The 19,734-nt window shown below is 45.1% G+C and overlaps 1 protein-coding gene across 1 annotated transcript in view; it reads right to left on the bottom strand.

Moving 5' to 3' along the window:
- Window positions 1-19,734, bottom strand: part of LOC139408450 (lipoxygenase homology PLAT domains 1a) — a 50,041-nt gene that overhangs the window by 11,013 nt on the left and 19,294 nt on the right. The window contains exons 13-33 of the mRNA XM_071152362.1: window positions 19,033-19,168; window positions 18,584-18,738; window positions 18,093-18,253; window positions 16,487-16,563; window positions 15,931-16,127; window positions 15,474-15,666; window positions 14,959-15,119; window positions 12,872-13,211; window positions 8,475-8,626; window positions 8,097-8,230; window positions 7,731-7,894; window positions 7,128-7,232; window positions 6,888-7,016; window positions 6,522-6,686; window positions 4,265-4,446; window positions 3,977-4,093; window positions 3,554-3,716; window positions 2,911-3,065; window positions 1,827-2,036; window positions 1,578-1,704; window positions 1,115-1,323 (exon numbers count right to left, since the gene is read on the bottom strand). Of these exons, the coding sequence (XP_071008463.1) occupies window positions 1,115-1,323; window positions 1,578-1,704; window positions 1,827-2,036; window positions 2,911-3,065; window positions 3,554-3,716; window positions 3,977-4,093; window positions 4,265-4,446; window positions 6,522-6,686; window positions 6,888-7,016; window positions 7,128-7,232; window positions 7,731-7,894; window positions 8,097-8,230; window positions 8,475-8,626; window positions 12,872-13,211; window positions 14,959-15,119; window positions 15,474-15,666; window positions 15,931-16,127; window positions 16,487-16,563; window positions 18,093-18,253; window positions 18,584-18,738; window positions 19,033-19,168 (3,432 nt within the window). The remainder of the gene's footprint in view (window positions 1-1,114; window positions 1,324-1,577; window positions 1,705-1,826; window positions 2,037-2,910; window positions 3,066-3,553; window positions 3,717-3,976; window positions 4,094-4,264; window positions 4,447-6,521; window positions 6,687-6,887; window positions 7,017-7,127; window positions 7,233-7,730; window positions 7,895-8,096; window positions 8,231-8,474; window positions 8,627-12,871; window positions 13,212-14,958; window positions 15,120-15,473; window positions 15,667-15,930; window positions 16,128-16,486; window positions 16,564-18,092; window positions 18,254-18,583; window positions 18,739-19,032; window positions 19,169-19,734) is intronic.

The raw sequence follows: 19,734 nt of genomic DNA, 5'->3' as shown, positions 1-19,734 counted from the left end.
TCATTTGACCAGTAGTCATTTAGGCAGGTTACCTTGGTGTTTTTCGGCACAGAGACTATGGGGGTCTGCTTGAAACATGTAGGTATTACAGACTCGGCCAGGGACGGGTTGAAAATGTCAGTGAATACACCTGCCAGTTGGTCAATGCCTGCTCGGAGTACACGTCCTGGTAATCCGTCTGCGGCCTTGTGAATGTTGACCTGTTTAAAGGTCTTACTCACATCGGCTACGGAGAGCGTGATCACACAGTTGTCCGGAACAGCTGATGCTCTCATGCATGTTTCAGTGTTGCTTGCCTCGAAGCGTGCACAGAAGTAATTTAGTCAATCTGGTAGGTTCGTGTCACAGGCAGCTCGCGGCTGGGCTTCCCTTTGTAGTCCGTAATAGTTTGCAAGCCCTGCCACATCTGACGAGCGTTGGAGCCAGTGTAGTACGATTCAATCTTAGTCCTGTATTTACGCTTTGCATGTTTGATGGTTCGTCAGAGGGCATTGCGGGATTCCAGGGTTAGAGTCCCGCTCCTTGAAAGCGGCAGCTCTACCCTTTAGCTCAGTACGGATGTTGCCTGTAATCCATGGCTACTGGTTGGGATATGTACGTACGGTCACTGTGGGGACAATGTCATCGATGCATTTATTGACGAAGCCGGTGACTGATGTGGTATACTTCTTAATGCCATCGGATGAGTCCCGGAACATATTCCAGTCCGTGCTAGCAAACCTGTCCTGTAGTTTAGCATCTGCGTCATCTGACCACTTCCGTATTGAGCGAGTCAGTGGTACTTCCTAATTTCATTTTTGCTTGTAAGCAGAAATCAGGAGGATAGAATTACGGTCAGATTTACCAAATTGAGGGCGAGGGAGATCTTTGTTCACGTTTCTGTGTGTGGAGTAAAGGTGGTCTAAAGTTTTTTTTCCTCTGGTTGCACATTTAACATGCTGATAGAAATGAGGTAAAACCGATTTAAGTTGCCCTGCATTAAAGTCCTCAGCCACTAGGATGGCGCTCCTAGAATGTGTCATGTAAATGCATCATAATGCAGAAACTGCATTGGCCCAACTCTTTAAATACATGGCTCTGCTGGCGTCTATTTCAGTCCATTTCAAGTACTTACCTCCACTTTTTTAATCTCACCAACATCAGCTCCATGAGCCTCGAAGGACTCCAGAGACCCAGACTCAAAGCACTTCTTCCCCCCAGGCAGGTCCAGCCACAGCCTCTGTGTCTGGGTGTGGTTTGGCCCCATGATGATCACATAGACCCTGCTGCAGGTACTGGCATCGTTTTCTTCCCCCGTGGAAATGGTGAAGTGGTATGGGATGACTGCAGAGACACAAGGTAATGTGTTTGATTGTATGTGTAAGGGTGAGCAGCTGTTTCTCCAAACTCTGCCTCTACAAAGCAGAATGCAAATAAAGACTTTTGTCTGGAGTTATCAATCAGCTCATTGCAATGTATGAAACTGGTGAAATTCAGTCTGTTTTCATAACTCTTTTTTTGTCAATGTGTGTGTGCTGGGGGAGGGGGTTGTGAATGGATGTGTGTGTTTATATTGACAGCAGTGTGTGTTTACTGACTGGTGCTCTCCTTTTGGACGTCCTCCCCCTTCTTCTTCTTCTTGTTCATGTTGCTGTCCACACTCTTCATGATCAGGGCTGAGCTCTTCTTACTGCCCTGGATAGTCTCCCTCTCCCCCTCGTAACCCTGAGAGAATACTCACAGATTCACACACACACACACACACACACACACACACACACACACACACACACACACACACACACACACACACACACACCAAGGCCAAAAGGCCTCTATAACAGTACCTTGACATAGAACATCCTTTCGATGCGTCTGTCCTCTCTCTTTCTGGACAGCCAGCGCTCACACAGGAACAGGAAGACCTCCTCCGTATCCTCGTCAACCACCTCCACCTGGTCCAGGTACCAATCAGCACTCATCATGCTGTTGTCATGGCGAATCTTCATTCTAAACACCTGACCCAGGTCCACCGCCTCAATGGTGAACTTATCCACCTGGAATAGAAGGCAGGGGCTCATACACTGAGTATACAAAATGTTATGGAGACCTGCACTTTCCATGACAGACTGACCAGGTGAAAGCTATGATCCCTTATTGATGTCACCTGTTAAATCCACTTCAATCAGTGTAGATGAAGGGGAGGTTAAACAAGGATTTTTAAGCATTGAGACAATTTTGACATGGATTGTATGTATGTGTGTTCCATTCAGAGGGTGAACAGGCAAGACAAAATATTTAAGTGCCTTTGAACAGGGTAAGGTAGTAGGTGCCAGGCGCACCGGTTTGTGTCAAGAACTGCAACACTGCTGGGTTTTTCACCCTCAACAGTTTCCTGTATGTATCAAGAATGGTCCACCACCCAAAGGACATCCATTCAACTTGGCACAACTGTGGAAAGCATTGGAGTCAAGGGCAAAAGGAGGGGGGGTGTTCTTAATGTTTTATACACTCAGTGTATACTGCCTCAAAATTATTGTCCAATTTTATGCTGTGATGCAAAAGCCAATAAACATTCACATGAATGACAGAAAGGCCTAGTCAGGGATACGTAGTCAGGGATACGTAGTCAGGGATACCTAGTCAGGGATACGTAGTCAGGGATACGTAGTCAGGGATACCTAGTTAGGGATACATAGTCAGGGATACGTAGTCAGGGATACGTAGTCAGGGATACCTAGTCAGGGATACGTAGTCAAGGATACATAGTCAGGGATACCTAGTTAGGGATACATAGTCAGGGATACCTAGTCAGGGACACGTAGTCAAGGATACATAGTCAGGGATACCTAGTTAGGGATACGTAGTCAGGGATACGTAGTCAGGGATACCTAGTTAGGGATACGGTAAGGTCTGTATTCTGTCTCTTACCGCTCCTCTCTCAAACTTGTTGCCGTTGGTCTCAGACTTGCTGAGTTTGCGCTCGCCAGTGTCTCCCAGGTCTCCGTAGATGGTCAGGAAGACGTTGGCATCGGTGCCTGCGTCGTAAACATCGCCCGTCATCACAGACACTTTGTAAGTGTGAGCTACGGGCAGAGATGGGCACAGATAATAGATAAGAAAACACAGATAGACAACCCACAGACGGAAGGCATAACAATGTACTGAAGTGTTCAAATGGGAACAAATTGCCGACACTCTGCGTGACTGCAGAAGAGAAAGAGACCAATTTAAGCAGAAAACTGCCTCATTATTTACTTGGCAGACAAAGAGTCTGACAAACAAAGAGGTGCATTCTGCTGTAATGGCCAGCCTCCAGTTTGTATGTGTGCGTGTGTGTGTGTGTGTGTGTGTGTGCGTGTGTGTGTGTGTGTGTGTGTGTGTGTGTGTGTGTGTGTGTGTGCGAGTGTGTGTGTGTGTGTGTGTGTGTGTGTGTGTGTGTGTGTATTTGTTTGCGTGTTTGCACCAGCTGGTGTGTTTATGCGAGGGCGTGTGTGCTTAGGCCTAAATGTGTGTGTGTGTGTGTGTGCGTGCGTGTGTTAGCGTGTGTTTGCATGTGTCTGTGTGTACGTACTCTCCAGTGCATCTTCCACCTCAACCTCGCTGACTTTCAGGGTACCATCTCGTAGTAGTTTCTCCGTTATGATGTCAGAAGGTACTAACTCTCTCACTGTTTCTCCATCATCCTCTGACTTGGCCAGCCAGCGCTCACATGGGAAGATAATAGTCTCCGACCCCTAGAGAAAGCCAGAGCAGCAGTGTGCGACTGAATACACTCCAGGTCTCTCCAAGAGGAGAAAAGCACCACCTTGTGACTAAAAATTGTATTATTTTGATATATAATAGTGAAGACCGGTGTAGTTTTACCCTGCCGCTAGACACTGGTCTTAGATCAGTTATTTAGAAATTGTACCTAATGGTTGAGGTTAGGATTTGGGGAGGGTAAGCTGATTATAGCTCTGTAACTGAGTAACAGAGTAGCCTTTCTCCTGTGTACCTTCCCCTTCCTCAGCAGTCGTCTGATCTCCACTCTGTCCAGGTGCCAGCCTCCGTTTAGCCCTCTGTTGTCATGACCAATACGGATCTTCTCTATGACATCACCCACGTCCTCCAACTCCACAATGTTACAGAAACATCACCCTCATCATCATCATCATCATCATGAGAAACATTCTCATCATCCACATCATCCACATCCTTATCATCCTCATTCCAGAATAATATTTTCCCTACACAGCTGTCTGCTCTTTACATTGTCTTATGGGTGACTACTGTCTGGTCGTACCTCAACGATGAACATGTCCTCAGCTCCCCTCTCAAAGTACATGGTCCTCTCCCTCTTGTTGACACAGAGAGACCTCTGCTGGGTGCACACCCCGTCTCGGCCGTAGAGCACGATGAACACATCTGCGTCTGTACCCGCTGCAAACAGGTCACTGGTGAACGTCTTGATCTCATAGGGCACAACTGTGACAGAGGGAAAACAAGGCTTAGGGTATGATGTATCATTAGTGATGGGGGAAAAATATTGATACAGTTACATATCGCAATATCAATTTGTAAAAAAATATATACTGTATATACACAGGGTACCAGTACCAGTCAAAAGTTTGGACACACCTACTCATTTAAGGGTTTTTCTTTATTTTTACTATTTTCTACATTGTGGAATAATTGTGAAGACATCAAAACTATGAAATAACACATATGGAATCATGTAGTAACCAAAAAAGTGTTAAACAAATCCAAATATATTTTACATTTGAGAATTTTCAATGTAGCCACCCTTTGCCTTGATGACAGCGTTGCACACTCTTGGCATTCTCTTAACCAGCTTCATGAGGTAGTCATCTGGAATGCATTTCAATTAACAGGTGTGTCTTGTAAAAACTACATTTGTGGAATTTCTTTCCTTCTTAATGCGTTTGAGCCAATCAGTTGAGTTGTGACAAGATAGGAATGGTAAAAGACCAAGTCCATATTATGTCAAGATCACCTCAAATAAGCAAAGAGAAATGACAGTCCAACATTACTTTAAGACATGAAGGTCAGTCAATTCAGAAAATGTCAAGACTTTGAAAGTTTCTTAAAGTGCAGTCGCAAAAAAACTATATCATATCTAACGCTATGATGAAACTGTCTCTCATGAGGACCACCACAGGAAAGGAAGACCCAGAGTTACCTCTGCTGCAGAGGATAAGTTCATTAGAGTTAACTGCACCTTAGATTTCAGCCCAAATAAATGCTTCACAGACACATCTCAACATCAACTGTTCAGAGGAGACTGCATGAATCAGGCCTTCATGGTTGAATTGCTGCAAAGAAACCACTACTAAAGAACACAAATAAGAAAGGACTTGCTTGGGCCAAGAAACACGAGCAATGGACGTTAAACCAGTGGAAATCTGTCCTTTGGTCTGATGAGTCCAAATTTGAGATTTTTGGTTCCAACTGCTGTGTCTTTGTGAGACGCAGGGTAGGTGAACGGATGATCTCCGCATGTGTGCTTCCCACCGTGAAGCAGGGTGGAGGAGGTGTGATGGTGTTGGGGTGCTTTGCTGGTGATACTGCCAGTGATTTATTTAGAATTCAAGGCACACTTAACCAGCATGGCTACCACAGCATTCTGCAGCGATACGCAATCCCATCTGGTTTGCTTAGCTCATTTGTTTTTCAACAGGACAATGACCCAATACATCTCCAGGCTGTGTAAGGGCTATATTACCAAGAAGGAGAGTGATGGAGTGCGGCATCAGATGACCTGGCCGTACCTAAACCCAATTGAGATGGTTTGGGATGAGTTGGACCACAGAGTGAAGGGAAAGCAGCCAACAAGTCCTCAGCATATGTGGGAACTCCTTCAAAACTGTTGGAAAAGCATTCCAGGTGAAGCTGGTTGAGAGAATGCCAAGAGTTTCCAAAGCTGTCATCAAGGCAAAGGGTGGATACTTTTGATGTCTTCACTATTGTTGTACAATGTAGAAAATAGTAAAAATAAAGAAAAACCCTTGAATGAGTAGGCGTGTCCAAACTTTTGAACGGTAGTGTACATATATTATATTATTTTTAATTGTTTTGGTTTCTGTAGGTAGCTTGTTCTCCATCTTCTTTTTAAATGCTGAGCCAACATGTTTTCAGCACTTTTATTTCCCTGACTGATCAAAACTAATTTTGTCATGCTCTCTCTTGTCTCTCTGTAGCAGACAATCACAATAAATCGCAGTATTGAATCACAATACATATAGAATCGTGAGAATCGTGAGAATGGCATACATATTCTATTGGCATCTAAGTATCGGTATAATATTGTATTGTGAGGTCCCTGGCAATTCCCAGGCCTATATGGCATGGTATGGTAGTATAAGGTCCTGTACGATATGTGTTATCTACAATAAGTACAGGGTCATTAGGCTGGCTCTTGGTATGCCAGGTATGGCCTTATATGGTTTGATATAGGACAGTAACACTGTGTAGAGTAGTGGTATGCTAGTCGGCTATAACGTGGGTTATCTAAGTATAGTATGCTGCAGGTTGGTTCTTACATGGTGTGTAGAGCTCAGTCTGGAGGTCTGCAGGGAAGAGGTCCCTGACGATGGCCCCGTCGTCCTCTCCCTTATCCAGCCAGCGACCACAGGGGAACCTCAGCTTCTGGCCCAGGGAGGGGGCATTCACCTCTACCCAGTCCAGGAACCAGCCTGATGCTGCCCCTGTATAGGCATAACACATTATCACTGGAAATGTGTGTGTGTGTGTGTGTGTGTGTGTGTGTGTGTGTGTGTGTGTGTGTGTGTGTGTGTGTGTGTGTGTGTGTGTGTGTGTGTGTGTGTGTGTGTGTGTGTGTGTGTGTGTGTGTGTGTGTACATAATATGTGTAATCACATATCATATATATGTATGAGCTTGTTTAACCTGAGTTGTCATGCCCTATGCGTATTTTCTTCAGTGTTCCAATATCCACAGCTTCCACTGTAAACTCATCGATCATGGCCTGCTCAAACTTATTCTTATGTAACTTGGATGCTTTCAGCATTATGATGCCTGTGAAAACACACAGCAGTAAATACCATAGTTAGTAGGATATACAAATACACACGCTCTAGGACACAAACATGTATATCACCTATCTCAGTGTCTGTAAAGCATCGTTACCTGTATCATCCTTCATGCCGTACAGGATGGCGAACACGTTGGCATCAGTGCCCGCATACTTCTTGTCTCCAGTCTTTACCCTCATTGTGAAGGTGGTGGACATGGCTGACAGACACATCAACCAAATCAGATGACAATGTATTCATGATAATGCATTGTTATTATTCAGTCAAATCTAATGTTATATTGTATAACTAGTGATCAACAACACCTAGAGGTTAGCATGTGTTGTTTTCCAGAGGGAATAGAACATTAATACTTTGTATTTATTAAGGATCCTCATTAACTGCTGACTTGGTGGCAGCTACTCTTCCTGGGGTCCAGCAACATTAAGGCAGTTATATACAATTTAAAATAATACATGAGATTACATTTCATAACACTTTTCACAACACATTAAGTGTGTGCCCTCTGGCTACTACTCTACTACCACATATCTACAATACAAAATCCATGTGTACGTGTGTGTAGAGTACATGTCTTATCATGTGTGTGTAAGCGTACAGCACAACATACAAAAATAACTGTTCTGAAAATAACGGGCGCAAACTCAACACAAGAGCAAACAATTAGCAATTAGCCTCCAGTGTGTCTGTGTCTCACCCTTCTGTTCCAGGCCGAGTGTTGCACTGGAGTTTTCCTCGTCATCATCATCATCATCATCCTCACCCTTCTTCATAAAGGCTTCGTCCACAGGGACCAGCTCCCTGGCAATCTGTCCATCATCTTCATCGTTGGCCAGCCACCGTTTACATGGGAAGTAGTACCTAGAACACTACCGGGTCAGGTTTCTAGACTCTGTCTGTCTGTCTGTCTGTCTGTCTGTCTGTCTGTCTGTCTGTCTGTCTGTCTGTCTGTCTGTCTGTCTGTCTGTCTGTCTGTCTGTAACATGATAATAACTGATGTATGCTAATATTATTGTGTAATCCTGTGCCTGCCCCCCCCCCCCCCCCCCCCCCCCCCCCTTACGTGGTGTCGTCTTTGTTGTCTACTATCTCCACCCTGTCCAGGAACCAGGCAGCATGAGGCTGGCTGTTGTCGTGACGAATCCTCAGCTTCTTCAGAATGCCCAGATCGATGGCCTGCATGGAGAACACGTCCTCCTGAACCCCGCAGTAAAACCATGGGAAAAGTCAGAGGTCAAAGACATGATTAAAAGGTTAATAAAAGGTTACTGTAGCCTGGAACATCTTTTTCAATGATCAATAGTTGTTCAATGCTTTAATTTATTGAATCAGGCACAAAGGTCAGAGGTCCAACAGCTAGGTCAATGGGAGAGAGGTCGTAGTTCAAGAGCCACCCGGATATTATTGACATCATCATCATATTGGTAGATTGCTTCCTCACCTGCCCCTTCTCAAATTTGTTGAGGTTGTTGGACTTTCTTAGTTTCCGCTCGCCCGTGTCACCGATCTCTCCGTAGATGTTGATGTACACGTTGGCATCGGTTCCGGCTCCCCACATGGGGCCAGTAAACACATGGACCTCATAGGAGTTCTCTGTGGATCATCCAGATTCACTGAGTCACTCATTACATAATCCATGACCATACAATAACTACAACTATTCACTCCCCTCCAGCCTCCTATCAATGATGGGCTTCGTCCTTAACACACCAGATATAACTGATCTTGGTTCAAATTGAAGTCAACAATTACTTGATGAATCAGGTGTGTTAAGTGCTGTGCGGAACAAAATCATGAACACACTGTGGCCCCCCAGGGCCAGACCCTGTGCTCTACCTCCACCCCCCTTCCCCAATACAAGTGTAAATAACGGACTATAAATTGTGCATTCCTGTAATATAATTTTTTTTAACGTTTTCTTTTTAAATTTGACCCCTTTTTCTCCCCAATTTCGTGGTATCCAATTGTTTTAGTAGCTACTAAATCAAATCAAATCAAATCTTATTTGTCACATACACATGGTTAGCAGATGTTAATGCGAGTGTAGCGAAATGCTTGTGCTTCTAGGTCCGACAATGCAGTAATAACCAACGAGTAATCTAGCTAACAATTCCAAAACTACTACCTTATACACACAAGTGTAAAGGGATAAAGAATATGTACATACAGATATATGAATGAGTGATGGTACAGAGCGGCATAGGCAAGATGCAGTAGATGGTATTGAGTACAGTATATACATATGAGATGAGTATGTAAACAAAGTGGCATAGTTTAAAGTGGCTAGTGATACATGTATTACATAAAGATGCAGTATATGATATAGAGTACAGTATATATGTATGCATATGAGATAAATAATGTAGGGTATGTAAACATTATATTAAGTAGCATTGTTTAAAGTGGCTAGTGATATATTTTACATCAATTTCCATCAATTCCCATTATAAAAGTGGCTGGAGTTGAGTCAGTGTGTTGGCAGCAGCCACTCAATGTTAGTGGTGGCTGTTTAACAGTCTGATGGCCTTGAGATTGAAGCTGTTTTTCAGTCTCTCGGTCCCAGCTTTGATGCACCTGTACTGACCTCGCCTTCTGGATGATAGCGGGGTGAACAGGCAGTGGCTCGGGTGGTTGTTGTCCTTGATGATCTTTATGGCCTTCCTGTGACATCGGGTGGTGTAGGTGTCCTGGAGGGCAGGTAGTTTGCCCCCGGTGATGCGTTGTGCAAACCTCAATACCCTCTGGAGAGCCTTACGGTTGTGGGCGGAGCAGTTGCCGTACCAGGCGGTGATACAGCCCGACAGGATGCTCTCGATTGTGCATCTGTAGAAGTTTGTGAGTGCTTTTGATGACAAGCCGAATTTCTTCAGCCTCCTGAGGTTGAAGAGGCGCTGCTGCGCCTTCTTCACGATGCTGTCTGTGTGGGTGGACCAATTCAGTTTGTCTGTGATGACCCTCTCCACTACTGTTCCGTCGATGTGGATAGGGGGGTGTTCCCTCTGCTGTTTCCTGAAGTCCACAATCATCTCCTTAGTTTTGTTGAAGTTGAGTGTGAGGTTATTTTCCTGACACCACACTCCGAGGGCCCTCACCTCCTCCCTGTAGGCCGTCTCGTCGTTGTTGGTAATCAAGCCTACCACTGTTGTGTCGTCCGCAAACTTGATGATTGAGTTGGAGGCATGCGTGGCCACGCAGTCGTGGGTGAACAGGGAGTACAGGAGAGGGCTCAGAATGCACCCTTGTGGGGCCCCAGTGTTGAGGATCAGCGGGGTGGAGATGTTGTTACCTACCCTTGCCACCTGGGGGCGGCCCGTCAGGAAGTCCAGTACCCAGTTGCACAGGGCGGGGTCGAGACCCAGGGTCTCGAGCTTGATGACGAGTTTGGAGGGTACTATGGTGTTAAATGCTGAGCTGTAGTCGATGAACAGCATTCTCACATAGGTATTCCTCTTGTCCAGATGGGTTAGGGCAGTGTGCAGTGTGGTTGAGATTGCATCGTCTGTGGACCTATTTGGGCGGTAAGCAAATTGGAGTGGGTCTAGGGTGTCAGGTAGGGTGGAGGTGATATGGTCCTTGACTAGTCTCTCAAAGCACTTCATGATGACGGAAGTGAGTGCTACGGCCTGCAGCCTTGCGAGGGTTAACACGTTTAAATGTTTTACTCACCTCGGCTGCAGTGAAGGAGAGTCCGCATGTTTTGGTTGCGGGTCGTATCAGTGGCACTGTATTGTCCTCAAAGCGGGCAAAAAAGTTATTTAGTCTGCCTGGGAGCAAGGCATCCTGGTCCGTGACTGGGCTGGTTTTCTTTTTATAATCCGTGATTGACTGTAGACCCTGCCACATACCTCTTGTGTCTGAGCCGTTGAATTGCGATTCTACTTTGTCTCTATACTGACGCTTAGCTTGTTTGATTGCCTTGCGGAGGGAATAGTTACACTGTTTGTATTCGGTCATGTTTCCGGTCACCTTGCCCTGATTAAAAGCAGTGGTTCGCGCTTTCAGTTTCACGCGAATGCTGCCATCAATCCACGGTTTCTGGTTTGGGAATGTTTTAATCGTTGCTATGGGAACGACATCTTCAACGCACGTTCTAATGAACTCGCTCACCGAATCAGCGTATTCGTCAATGTTGTTGTTTGACGCAATACAAAACATATCCCAGTCCACGTGATGGAAGCAGTCTTGGAGCGTGGAATCAGATTGGTCGGACCAGCGTTGAACAGACCTTAGCGTGGGAGCTTCTTGTTTTAGCTTCTGTCTGTAGGCAGGGAGCAACAAAATGGAGTCGTGGTCAGCTTTCCGAAAGGAGGGCGGGGGAGGGCCTTATATGCATCGCGGAAGTTAGAATAGCAATGATCCAAGGTTTTACCAGCCCTGGTTGCGCAATCGATATGCTGATACAATTTAGGGAGTCTTGTTTTCAGATTAGCCTTGTTAAAATCCCCAGCTTCAATGAATGCAGCCTCAGGATGTGTGGATTCCAGTTTGCAAAGAGTCAATTAAAGTTAATTCAGAGCCATCGATGTGTCTGCTTGGGGGGGAATATATACGGCTGTGATTATAATCGAAGAGAATTCCCTTGGTAGATAATGCGGTCGACATTTGATTGTGAGGAATTCTAAATCAGGTGAACAGAAGTACTTGAGTTCCTGTATGTTGTTGTGACCACACCACGTCTCGTTAACCATAAAGCATACGCCCCCGCCCCTCTTCTTACCAGAAAGATGTTTGTTTCTGTCGGCGCGATGCGTGGAGCAACCAGGCTGGCTGCACCGATTCCGATAGCGTCTCTCGAGTGAGCCAAGTTTCCGCGAAGCAAAGAATGTTACAGTCCCTGATGTCGCTCTGGAATGCTACCCTTGATCGGATTTCATCAACCTTGTTGTCAAGAGACTGGACATTGGCGAGTAGCATGCTAGGGAGTGGCGCGCGATGTGCCCGTCTCCGGAGCCTGACCAGAAGACCGCTTCGTTTGCCTCTTTTACGACGTCGTTGTTTTGGGTCGCAGGCTGGGATCCATTCCGTTGTCCTGGGTGGAAAGCAGAACACAGGATCCGCTCCGGGAAAGTCATATTCTTGGTCGTACTGATGGTGAGTTGACGCTGGCGTCAGTAGTTCTTCTCGACTGTATGAATTGAACCATAAGATGGTTCAATGTAAGAAATAACAAGTAAAAAAACTAAAAACTGCATAGTTTCCTAGGAACGCGAAGTGAGGCAGCCATCTCTGTCGGCGCCGGAAGTAGTACTATCTTGTCTCATCGCTACAACTCCCGAACGGGCTCGGGAGAGACGAAGGTTGAAAGTCGATACACAACCCAACCAAGCCGCACTGCTTCTTAAGACAGCACCATCCAACCCAGAAGCCAGCCGCACCAATGTGTCAGAGGAAACACCGTGCACCTGGCAACCTTGGTTAGCGCGCACTGCACCCGGCCCGCCACAGGAGTTGCTGGTACACGATGAGACAAGGATATCCCTACCGGCCAAGCCCTCCCTAACGACGCTAGGCCAATTGTGCGTCGCCCCACGGACCTCCGGGTCGCGGCTGGTTACGACAGAGCCTGGGCGCGAACCCAGAGTCTCTGGTGGCACAGCTGGCGCTGCAGTACAGCGCCCTTAACCACTGCGCCACCCGGGAGGCCTCCTGTATTATAATTATGCTCAAATGTTTATTCTATTCCACTGAGCCATTTACTATATGTTCATATTCATATATTTCATTTATTATTGTTGTTGCATTTTTGAGAAGGAACCTGAAAGTAAGAATTTGGTTGGACAATATATACCATGCGTATCCCGTACATAGGACTAATAAAACTGGAAACTTGAAGCCTACCCTCCAGGTCTCCGGGGTCCTCGGGTAGGAGCTCCACCACGATCTCCCCGTCCTCCTCGTCGCGGGCCAGCCAGCGATGACAGGGGAACGTCACGCTCTCTGTCACCTCCTGGAGCTCCGTCACGTACTCCTCCTCCTCATCCTCTTCTTTCTTCTTTTTTTTATTCTTCTTCTTGTCCTTCTTGTCATCCTTTGGTTTCTCCTTCACCACTTCCCTCTGTACCATGGCCATAGTGAGCCGCTTGATGTCCACCGTCTCAAGGAACCACCCGTCGCCCACGCCCGAACCATCGTGCCCGATGCGGATTTTGAATAATTTGCCCACGTTCAGCGCCTCGATCTGGGGGTTGAGAGACAGGAAGATAGGTGGTTATTTTTAATTTAATTTAATTTATTAGGATCCCCATTAGCCAACACCAATGGCGACAGCTAGTCTTACTGGGGTCTGATATATAACGAAAAATACATTAGAGACAAAATAATTTACAATTTCAATACATTTAAAAATATTAACATGTAGTGTGTGTGTACATCTATCAGCACTTTGCAGGACTTAACCATATGACTGGACAATAATCAAGATAAGATCAAACTAGAGCCTGCAGGACTGAACCATATGACTGGACAATAATCAAGATAAGATCAAACTAGAGGCTGCAGGACTTGACCATATGACAGGACAATAATCAAGATAAGATCAAACTAGAGCCTGCAGGACTTGATCATATGACAGGACAATAATCAAGATAAGATCAAACTAGAGCCTGCAGGACTTGATCATATGACAGGACAATAATCAAGATAAGATCAAACTAGAGGCTGCAGGACTTGACCATATGACAGGACAATAATCAAGATAAGATCAAACTAGAACCTGCAGGACTTGATCATATGACAGGACAATAATCAAGATAAGATCAAACTAGAGCCTGCAGGACTTGATCATATGACAGGACAATAATCAAGATAAGATCAAACTAGAGGCTGCAGGACTTGACCATATGACAGGACAATAATCAAGATAAGATCAAACTAGAGCCTGCAGGACTTGACCATATGACAGGACAATAATCAAGATAAGATCAAACTAGAGGCTGCAGGACTTGACCATATGACAGGACAATAATCAAGATAAGATCAAACTAGAGGCTGCAGGACTTGACCATATGACAGGACAATAATCAAGATAAGATCAAACTAGAGGCTGCAGGACTTTATCATATGACAGTACAATAATCAAGATAAGATCAAACTAGAGCCTGCAGGACTTGACCATATGACAGGACAATAATCAGATAAGATCAAACTAGAGGCTGCAGGACTTGATCATATGACAGGACAATAATCAAGATAAGATCAAACTAGAGGCTGCAGGACTGGCTTTGTGGAGTGTGATGTAAAACAACAACACCTAGAGGTTAGCATGTGTTGTTTTCCAGAGGGAATAGAACATTAATACTTTGTATTTATTAAGGATCCCCATTAACTGCTGACTTGGTGGCAGCTACTCTTCCTGGGGTCCAGCAACATTAAGGCAGTTATATACAATTTAAAATAATACATGAGATTACATTTCATAACACTTTTCACAACACATTAAGTGTGTGCCCTCTGGCTACTACTCTACTACCACATATCTACAATACAAAATCCATGTGTACGTGTGTGTAGACTACATGTCTTATCATGTGTGTGTAAGCGTACAGCACAACATACAAAAATAACTGTTCTGAAAATAACGGGCGCAAACTCAACACAAGAGCAAACATTTAGCAATTAGCCTCCAGTGTGTCTGTGTCTCACCCTTCTGAGAGCCTGCAGAGCAGAGCATCTCTTTATTACTGACAGACCTCTCCCCATCTTTACAATTTTGAGATTTGTCATCATCAACTCCACTCCACAACATGGCAGAATTACTGATTTCATGCTAAGTCTTCTCAAAACCAATGATATCTGTACTCTTTAAGAATCCATCCAATTCACAAAGGGAAAATAATTTCCTTCCCACAATTTGAACCCAATCAATGTGTAGTCAGTAGACTACTATTACTGGTTCACTGACTGTATCTGAACAAGGTGATCCAGACCTTATAGATCTCTGTGGTCCCGCGCTCAAAGTTGTTGGAGCGGCTCTTGAGGCTGATGAGCTCGGTCTTGCCCTCCTCTCCGTAGATCTGGCAGAACACATTGGCGTTGGTGCCACCATTGCGCATGTTCCCCGTGACCACTGTGACCTCGTAGTTAATCACTGCAAACCAGAGGGCAGAGCAACATGTCACTAACCAATTAAACCATAGCAGGATGATGGAGAGTGGGGACTAATTCACCACAATCCATCATAATCCCTAAGTAGGCCATCAGCGCTTATTACTGGACAGAACTGTATTCATCTAGTCACGTCATCTGATTACAGGCTGTTTCAGTGATAATATACGTTTTCTACCATTTTGACTGTTCCTGTACTTTTCTTGTGACAACTCTGGTTGTACACACACAGTGTGTATAAATATGACACTGTAAATATATGTATTCTCTGGCACAGTATGTACTGTATAATACATGCATTGTCTCAGAGTATCCAATCTAGTAAATTGTCTGTTACGTTTCTCGATGTCCAGGGTCTCGCTGGGATAGATCTCCACCTCCACCTTGCCGTCAGCCTCATCCTTACACAGCCAGCGATGGCTGGGGAACTGGTACTGCTTCCCATGGACCGGAACAATGATCTGGACACTGTCCAGGAACCAACCAGCCCGCAGACCCTCGTTAGTGTGGCCTATCAGAAGACGGTGGATCTACAGAGATAGAAACCAGGAAGTACGAATTAGGATGGATGGTCATTTAGCAGATGTTTTTATCCAGTTAACATGGTCCGTATGAGACCCATGTAGGAATCAAAACCACAAATGATGTTTAATAAAGCACCATACAACTCCAAGAAACTGAGACATACACTATAATGACCTACTGTTGGGATGAGTTGCTTTAAATTAGACAACTATAATCTATGTTTCTATGTTTCTGATCATGTATTCTATAAAACATAAAAAATGACACACTTGTCCGATGTCATAGGTCTCGACGGTGAAGATATCAGTTTGGCCCGTCTCATAGTAGTTACTCAGGTCGTTGTCCGAGACCACCAGGAGTATCCTCGTGGTGTCGCCCTTCTCTCCGTACAACTTAACAAACACCTTGGAGTCTGAGCTGGCCCCGTTGATGTTGCCTGTCTTCACCGAGATATGGTAGTTGACATCTTAAAAGACATATGAGGCATGGGCTTTTCCTCTTGTAGACACACACTTTAAATGGAGCCTTGAGTTTTTCATGTTTATGTTCAGATTTTATTTTTTCATTGTACTGTATATTCACACTAGCTACTGTATGTGAACATCTGTAGTATAATGTTTCTCATGCAGGATGCAGGAAATGTGAATTATTAGGTGATTTATAATTAATGGACATTTTTACAAGGGTTGATGTTTTTTACTCAACAAGCCATTTTGCTTTCCCCCCCACCTGCACATAATGTTGATGCTTTTTTAACTCTGGACAAACTGTCTTTCTATTTGTGCAAATAAACTCAAGTGTTTGTCTGTTTCATGGTTGACTCACTGTGGAGACGCAGACCATCTCCTGCTGGCACTAACTCACGAACGATCTGTCCATCGTCCTCATTCCGGTCCAACCACCTGGCATAAAATACACCCAAAAGGAGATACTCCATTTGAATCAACCGCACCTCTATAAGGCACAGGTATACAACCTGAAACACTTTCACTCAACATTGCCTAATGTATAGCCTAGAGGTTGAAAGAGGAAAGTGTTACGATGTAACAGGGCACCCCAGACTTGTGGTTTAGCTTCAGTTACTGGAGGGAGAGAGACCTGGCTGGCCACAGTGTGTTTAGTCCCTATTTGTAATGGGATGCTGGTCCATCAGCTGGCTAACTGGTTAAGCGAGGCAATTGGAGAACTGCCAATAGAGACAGACTGGGCGTGGCCAGGCCAGATAACTGTCTTCCCTGAGGCTGTATGGCTGGTAGTGAAACGCTGTGTGATTGGCTGTTCGGTGCTTTAGTTGTTACTTGTGATGGGAGTGAGTGATTGGATTAATTTCATTATCAAGTAAAAAGGTCACTGGGCACAGCACAAGTCTATGAAAGTTCTTCCCTGTGCACTCCAAGTCCATGAAGATACTTCCCTGTGCACTACAAGTCCATGAAGATGCTTCCCTGTGCACTCCAAGTCCATGAAGATACTTCCCTGTGCACTACAAGTCCATGAAGATGCTTCCCTGTGCACTACAGGTCCATGAAGGTGCTTCCCTGTGCACTACAAGTCCATGAAGGTGCTTCCCTGTGAACAGCACAAGTCTATGAAGGTGCTTCCCTGTGTACAGCACAAGTCTATGAAGGTGCTTCCCTGTGAACAGCACAAGTCTATGAAGGTGCTTCCCTGTGCACAGCACAAGTCTATGAAGGTGCTTCCTTGTGTACAGCACAAGTCTTTGAAGGTGCTTCCCTGTGAACAGCACAAGTCCATGAAGGTGCTTCCCTGTGAACAGCACAAGTCCATGAAGGTGCTTCCCTGTGAACAGCACAAGTCTATGAAGGTGCTTCCTTGTGTACAGCACAAGTCCATGAAGGTGCTTCCCTGTGCACAGCACAAGTCCATGAAGGTGCTTCCCTGTGAACAGCACAAGTCTATGAAGGTGCTTCCCTGTGCACAGCACAAGTCTATGAAGGTGCTTCCTTGTGTACAGCACAAGTCCATGAAGGTGCTTCCCTGTGCACAGCACAAGTCTATGAAGGTGCTTCCCTGTGCACAGCACAAGTCTATGAAGGTGCTTCCTTGTGTACAGCACAAGTCTTTGAAGGTGCTTCCCTGTGCACTACAAGTCCATGAAGGTTATTCCCTGTGCACTACAAGTCCATGAAGGTTATTCCCTGTGTACTACAAGTCCATGAAGGTGCTTCCCTGTGCATTACAAGTCCATGAAGGTGCTTGTTTGTGCACAGCACAAGTCTATGAAGGTTATTCCCTGTGCACTACAAGTCCATGAAGGTGCTTCCCTGTGCACTACAAGTCCATGAAGGTGCTTCCCTGTGCACTACAAGTCCATTGAATCAAGCCCTAAGTTAGTTAGTTGGCCATGCTCCCATTGTGTTCTGAAATATATAATGTGATTGGTTGCCACGTGATTGGCTGGTTGACTTGCCTGTTACAGGGGAACTCTATGGCCGCAGACTCTGGTTGGCCCTCCTCCCTGACCAACACCTTATCCAGGAACCAACCACAGCCTCCACCCCTCCCATCATGGCCGATACGCACCCTGCGCACCTGCCCCAACGACACCGCCTCGGTCAGAAACTCATCGGCCTGTGGAGAAATGAGGGAGATAAACCGCTCAAAACCAAGTTAACCCACTGAGCTAAAGCCTAGATATTAGATCTGGGAGCTAACACAAGTCTTCAGGTCTCAGGAAGGGTTACTGATTGCATGAGCATCATTCACTGAACCACCTACACTACATATACACCCAGGTACTCCTGAACCACCTATACATATACACCCAGGTACTCCTGAACCACCTACACTACATATACACCCAGGTACTCCTGAACCACTTACACTACATATACACCCAGGTACTCCTGAACCACCTACACTACATATACACCCAGGTACTCCTAAACCACCCCTACTCACGTTGCCCTTTTCAAACTTGTTGACGTTGTTTTTGCTGAGGAACATGAGTCGATCCCCTGTGTCTCCCAGGTCCCCGATCACATTAAGGAATACGCTGGCATCAGTGCCACCTCCACTCACTCTCCCAGTACAGATGGTGATGCGATACTTCAGCACTGAGAAGTATATAATGTTAACATTCTCTGTGATGATTCTAAACATTCTTAGTTGGACAAGAGTATTAATAAGTACTCATGCAATGTTTGAAGGTATGCGGTTGTCATACCAGTATGTGGTTTTAGTGTGTGTGTGTGTGTGTGTGTTTGTGTGTGTGTGTGTGTGTGTGTGTGTGTGTGTGTGTGTGTGTGTGTGTGTGTGTGTGTGTGTGTGTGTGTGTGTGTGTGTGTGTGTGTGTGTGTGTGTGTGTGTGTGTGTACATGCATGTGTATGAGAGTATGTGTGGGTCCTACGTAGTAACGGCTCCGGGATGAGAGCTCCGGTGGCGGGCAGCTCTCTGATGATCTCATTATCATCCTCATTGATGTCCAGCCAGCGGCCACAGTTAAACGAGTACTTCTCCCTTGTCAGAGTCTTCATCACTGTGGCCTGGGGTAAGACACCGACATAACACTTAAATAAAAAAAAACATATAAATAGTTCTTCCTGACTCTGTGACCTGACCTATTATAGCCTGGTTTATTGCCTATAACTAGGGCCCAGAGTTCCAGGTCAGGTCACATGGTAAGATAAAACTCAGACTAGTGTATAATATATCTCAACCACTGCTCTATCAGATACTAGTCTGTACAGATGTAGGATCTTAATTTGATCACCCTGTTGCAGGAGAACTTTCCTGCAATGCAGGAAATATAAAACTTGCAGTGTATTTGAGGTTTGAAAAGGCTTCTGAAGTTTGACATTTCAGACCTAATTTTCCCTTATGAAACATTTACCAACCCCTACAAAAATGTCCATTCATTATAATCCACATAATAATTCACATGTCCTGTTGCTGCAGGATTATTTTCCTGCTGTAACAAACTGGCTCAAATTAAGATCCTACATCTGTATGCTTTAAGTATGCTGTAACTTGGGTTTATTTCAATGATCACAGATTGTGCTTTGATTCACTTCACTTTCATGATACGTTTGATTATGTAACTAACAGTATA

The sequence above is a fragment of the Oncorhynchus clarkii genome, chromosome 5, assembly GCF_045791955.1.
Source record: "Oncorhynchus clarkii lewisi isolate Uvic-CL-2024 chromosome 5, UVic_Ocla_1.0, whole genome shotgun sequence".
NCBI lineage: Eukaryota > Metazoa > Chordata > Actinopteri > Salmoniformes > Salmonidae > Oncorhynchus > Oncorhynchus clarkii.
This window is presented reverse-complemented; position numbering and strand designations above follow the sequence as displayed.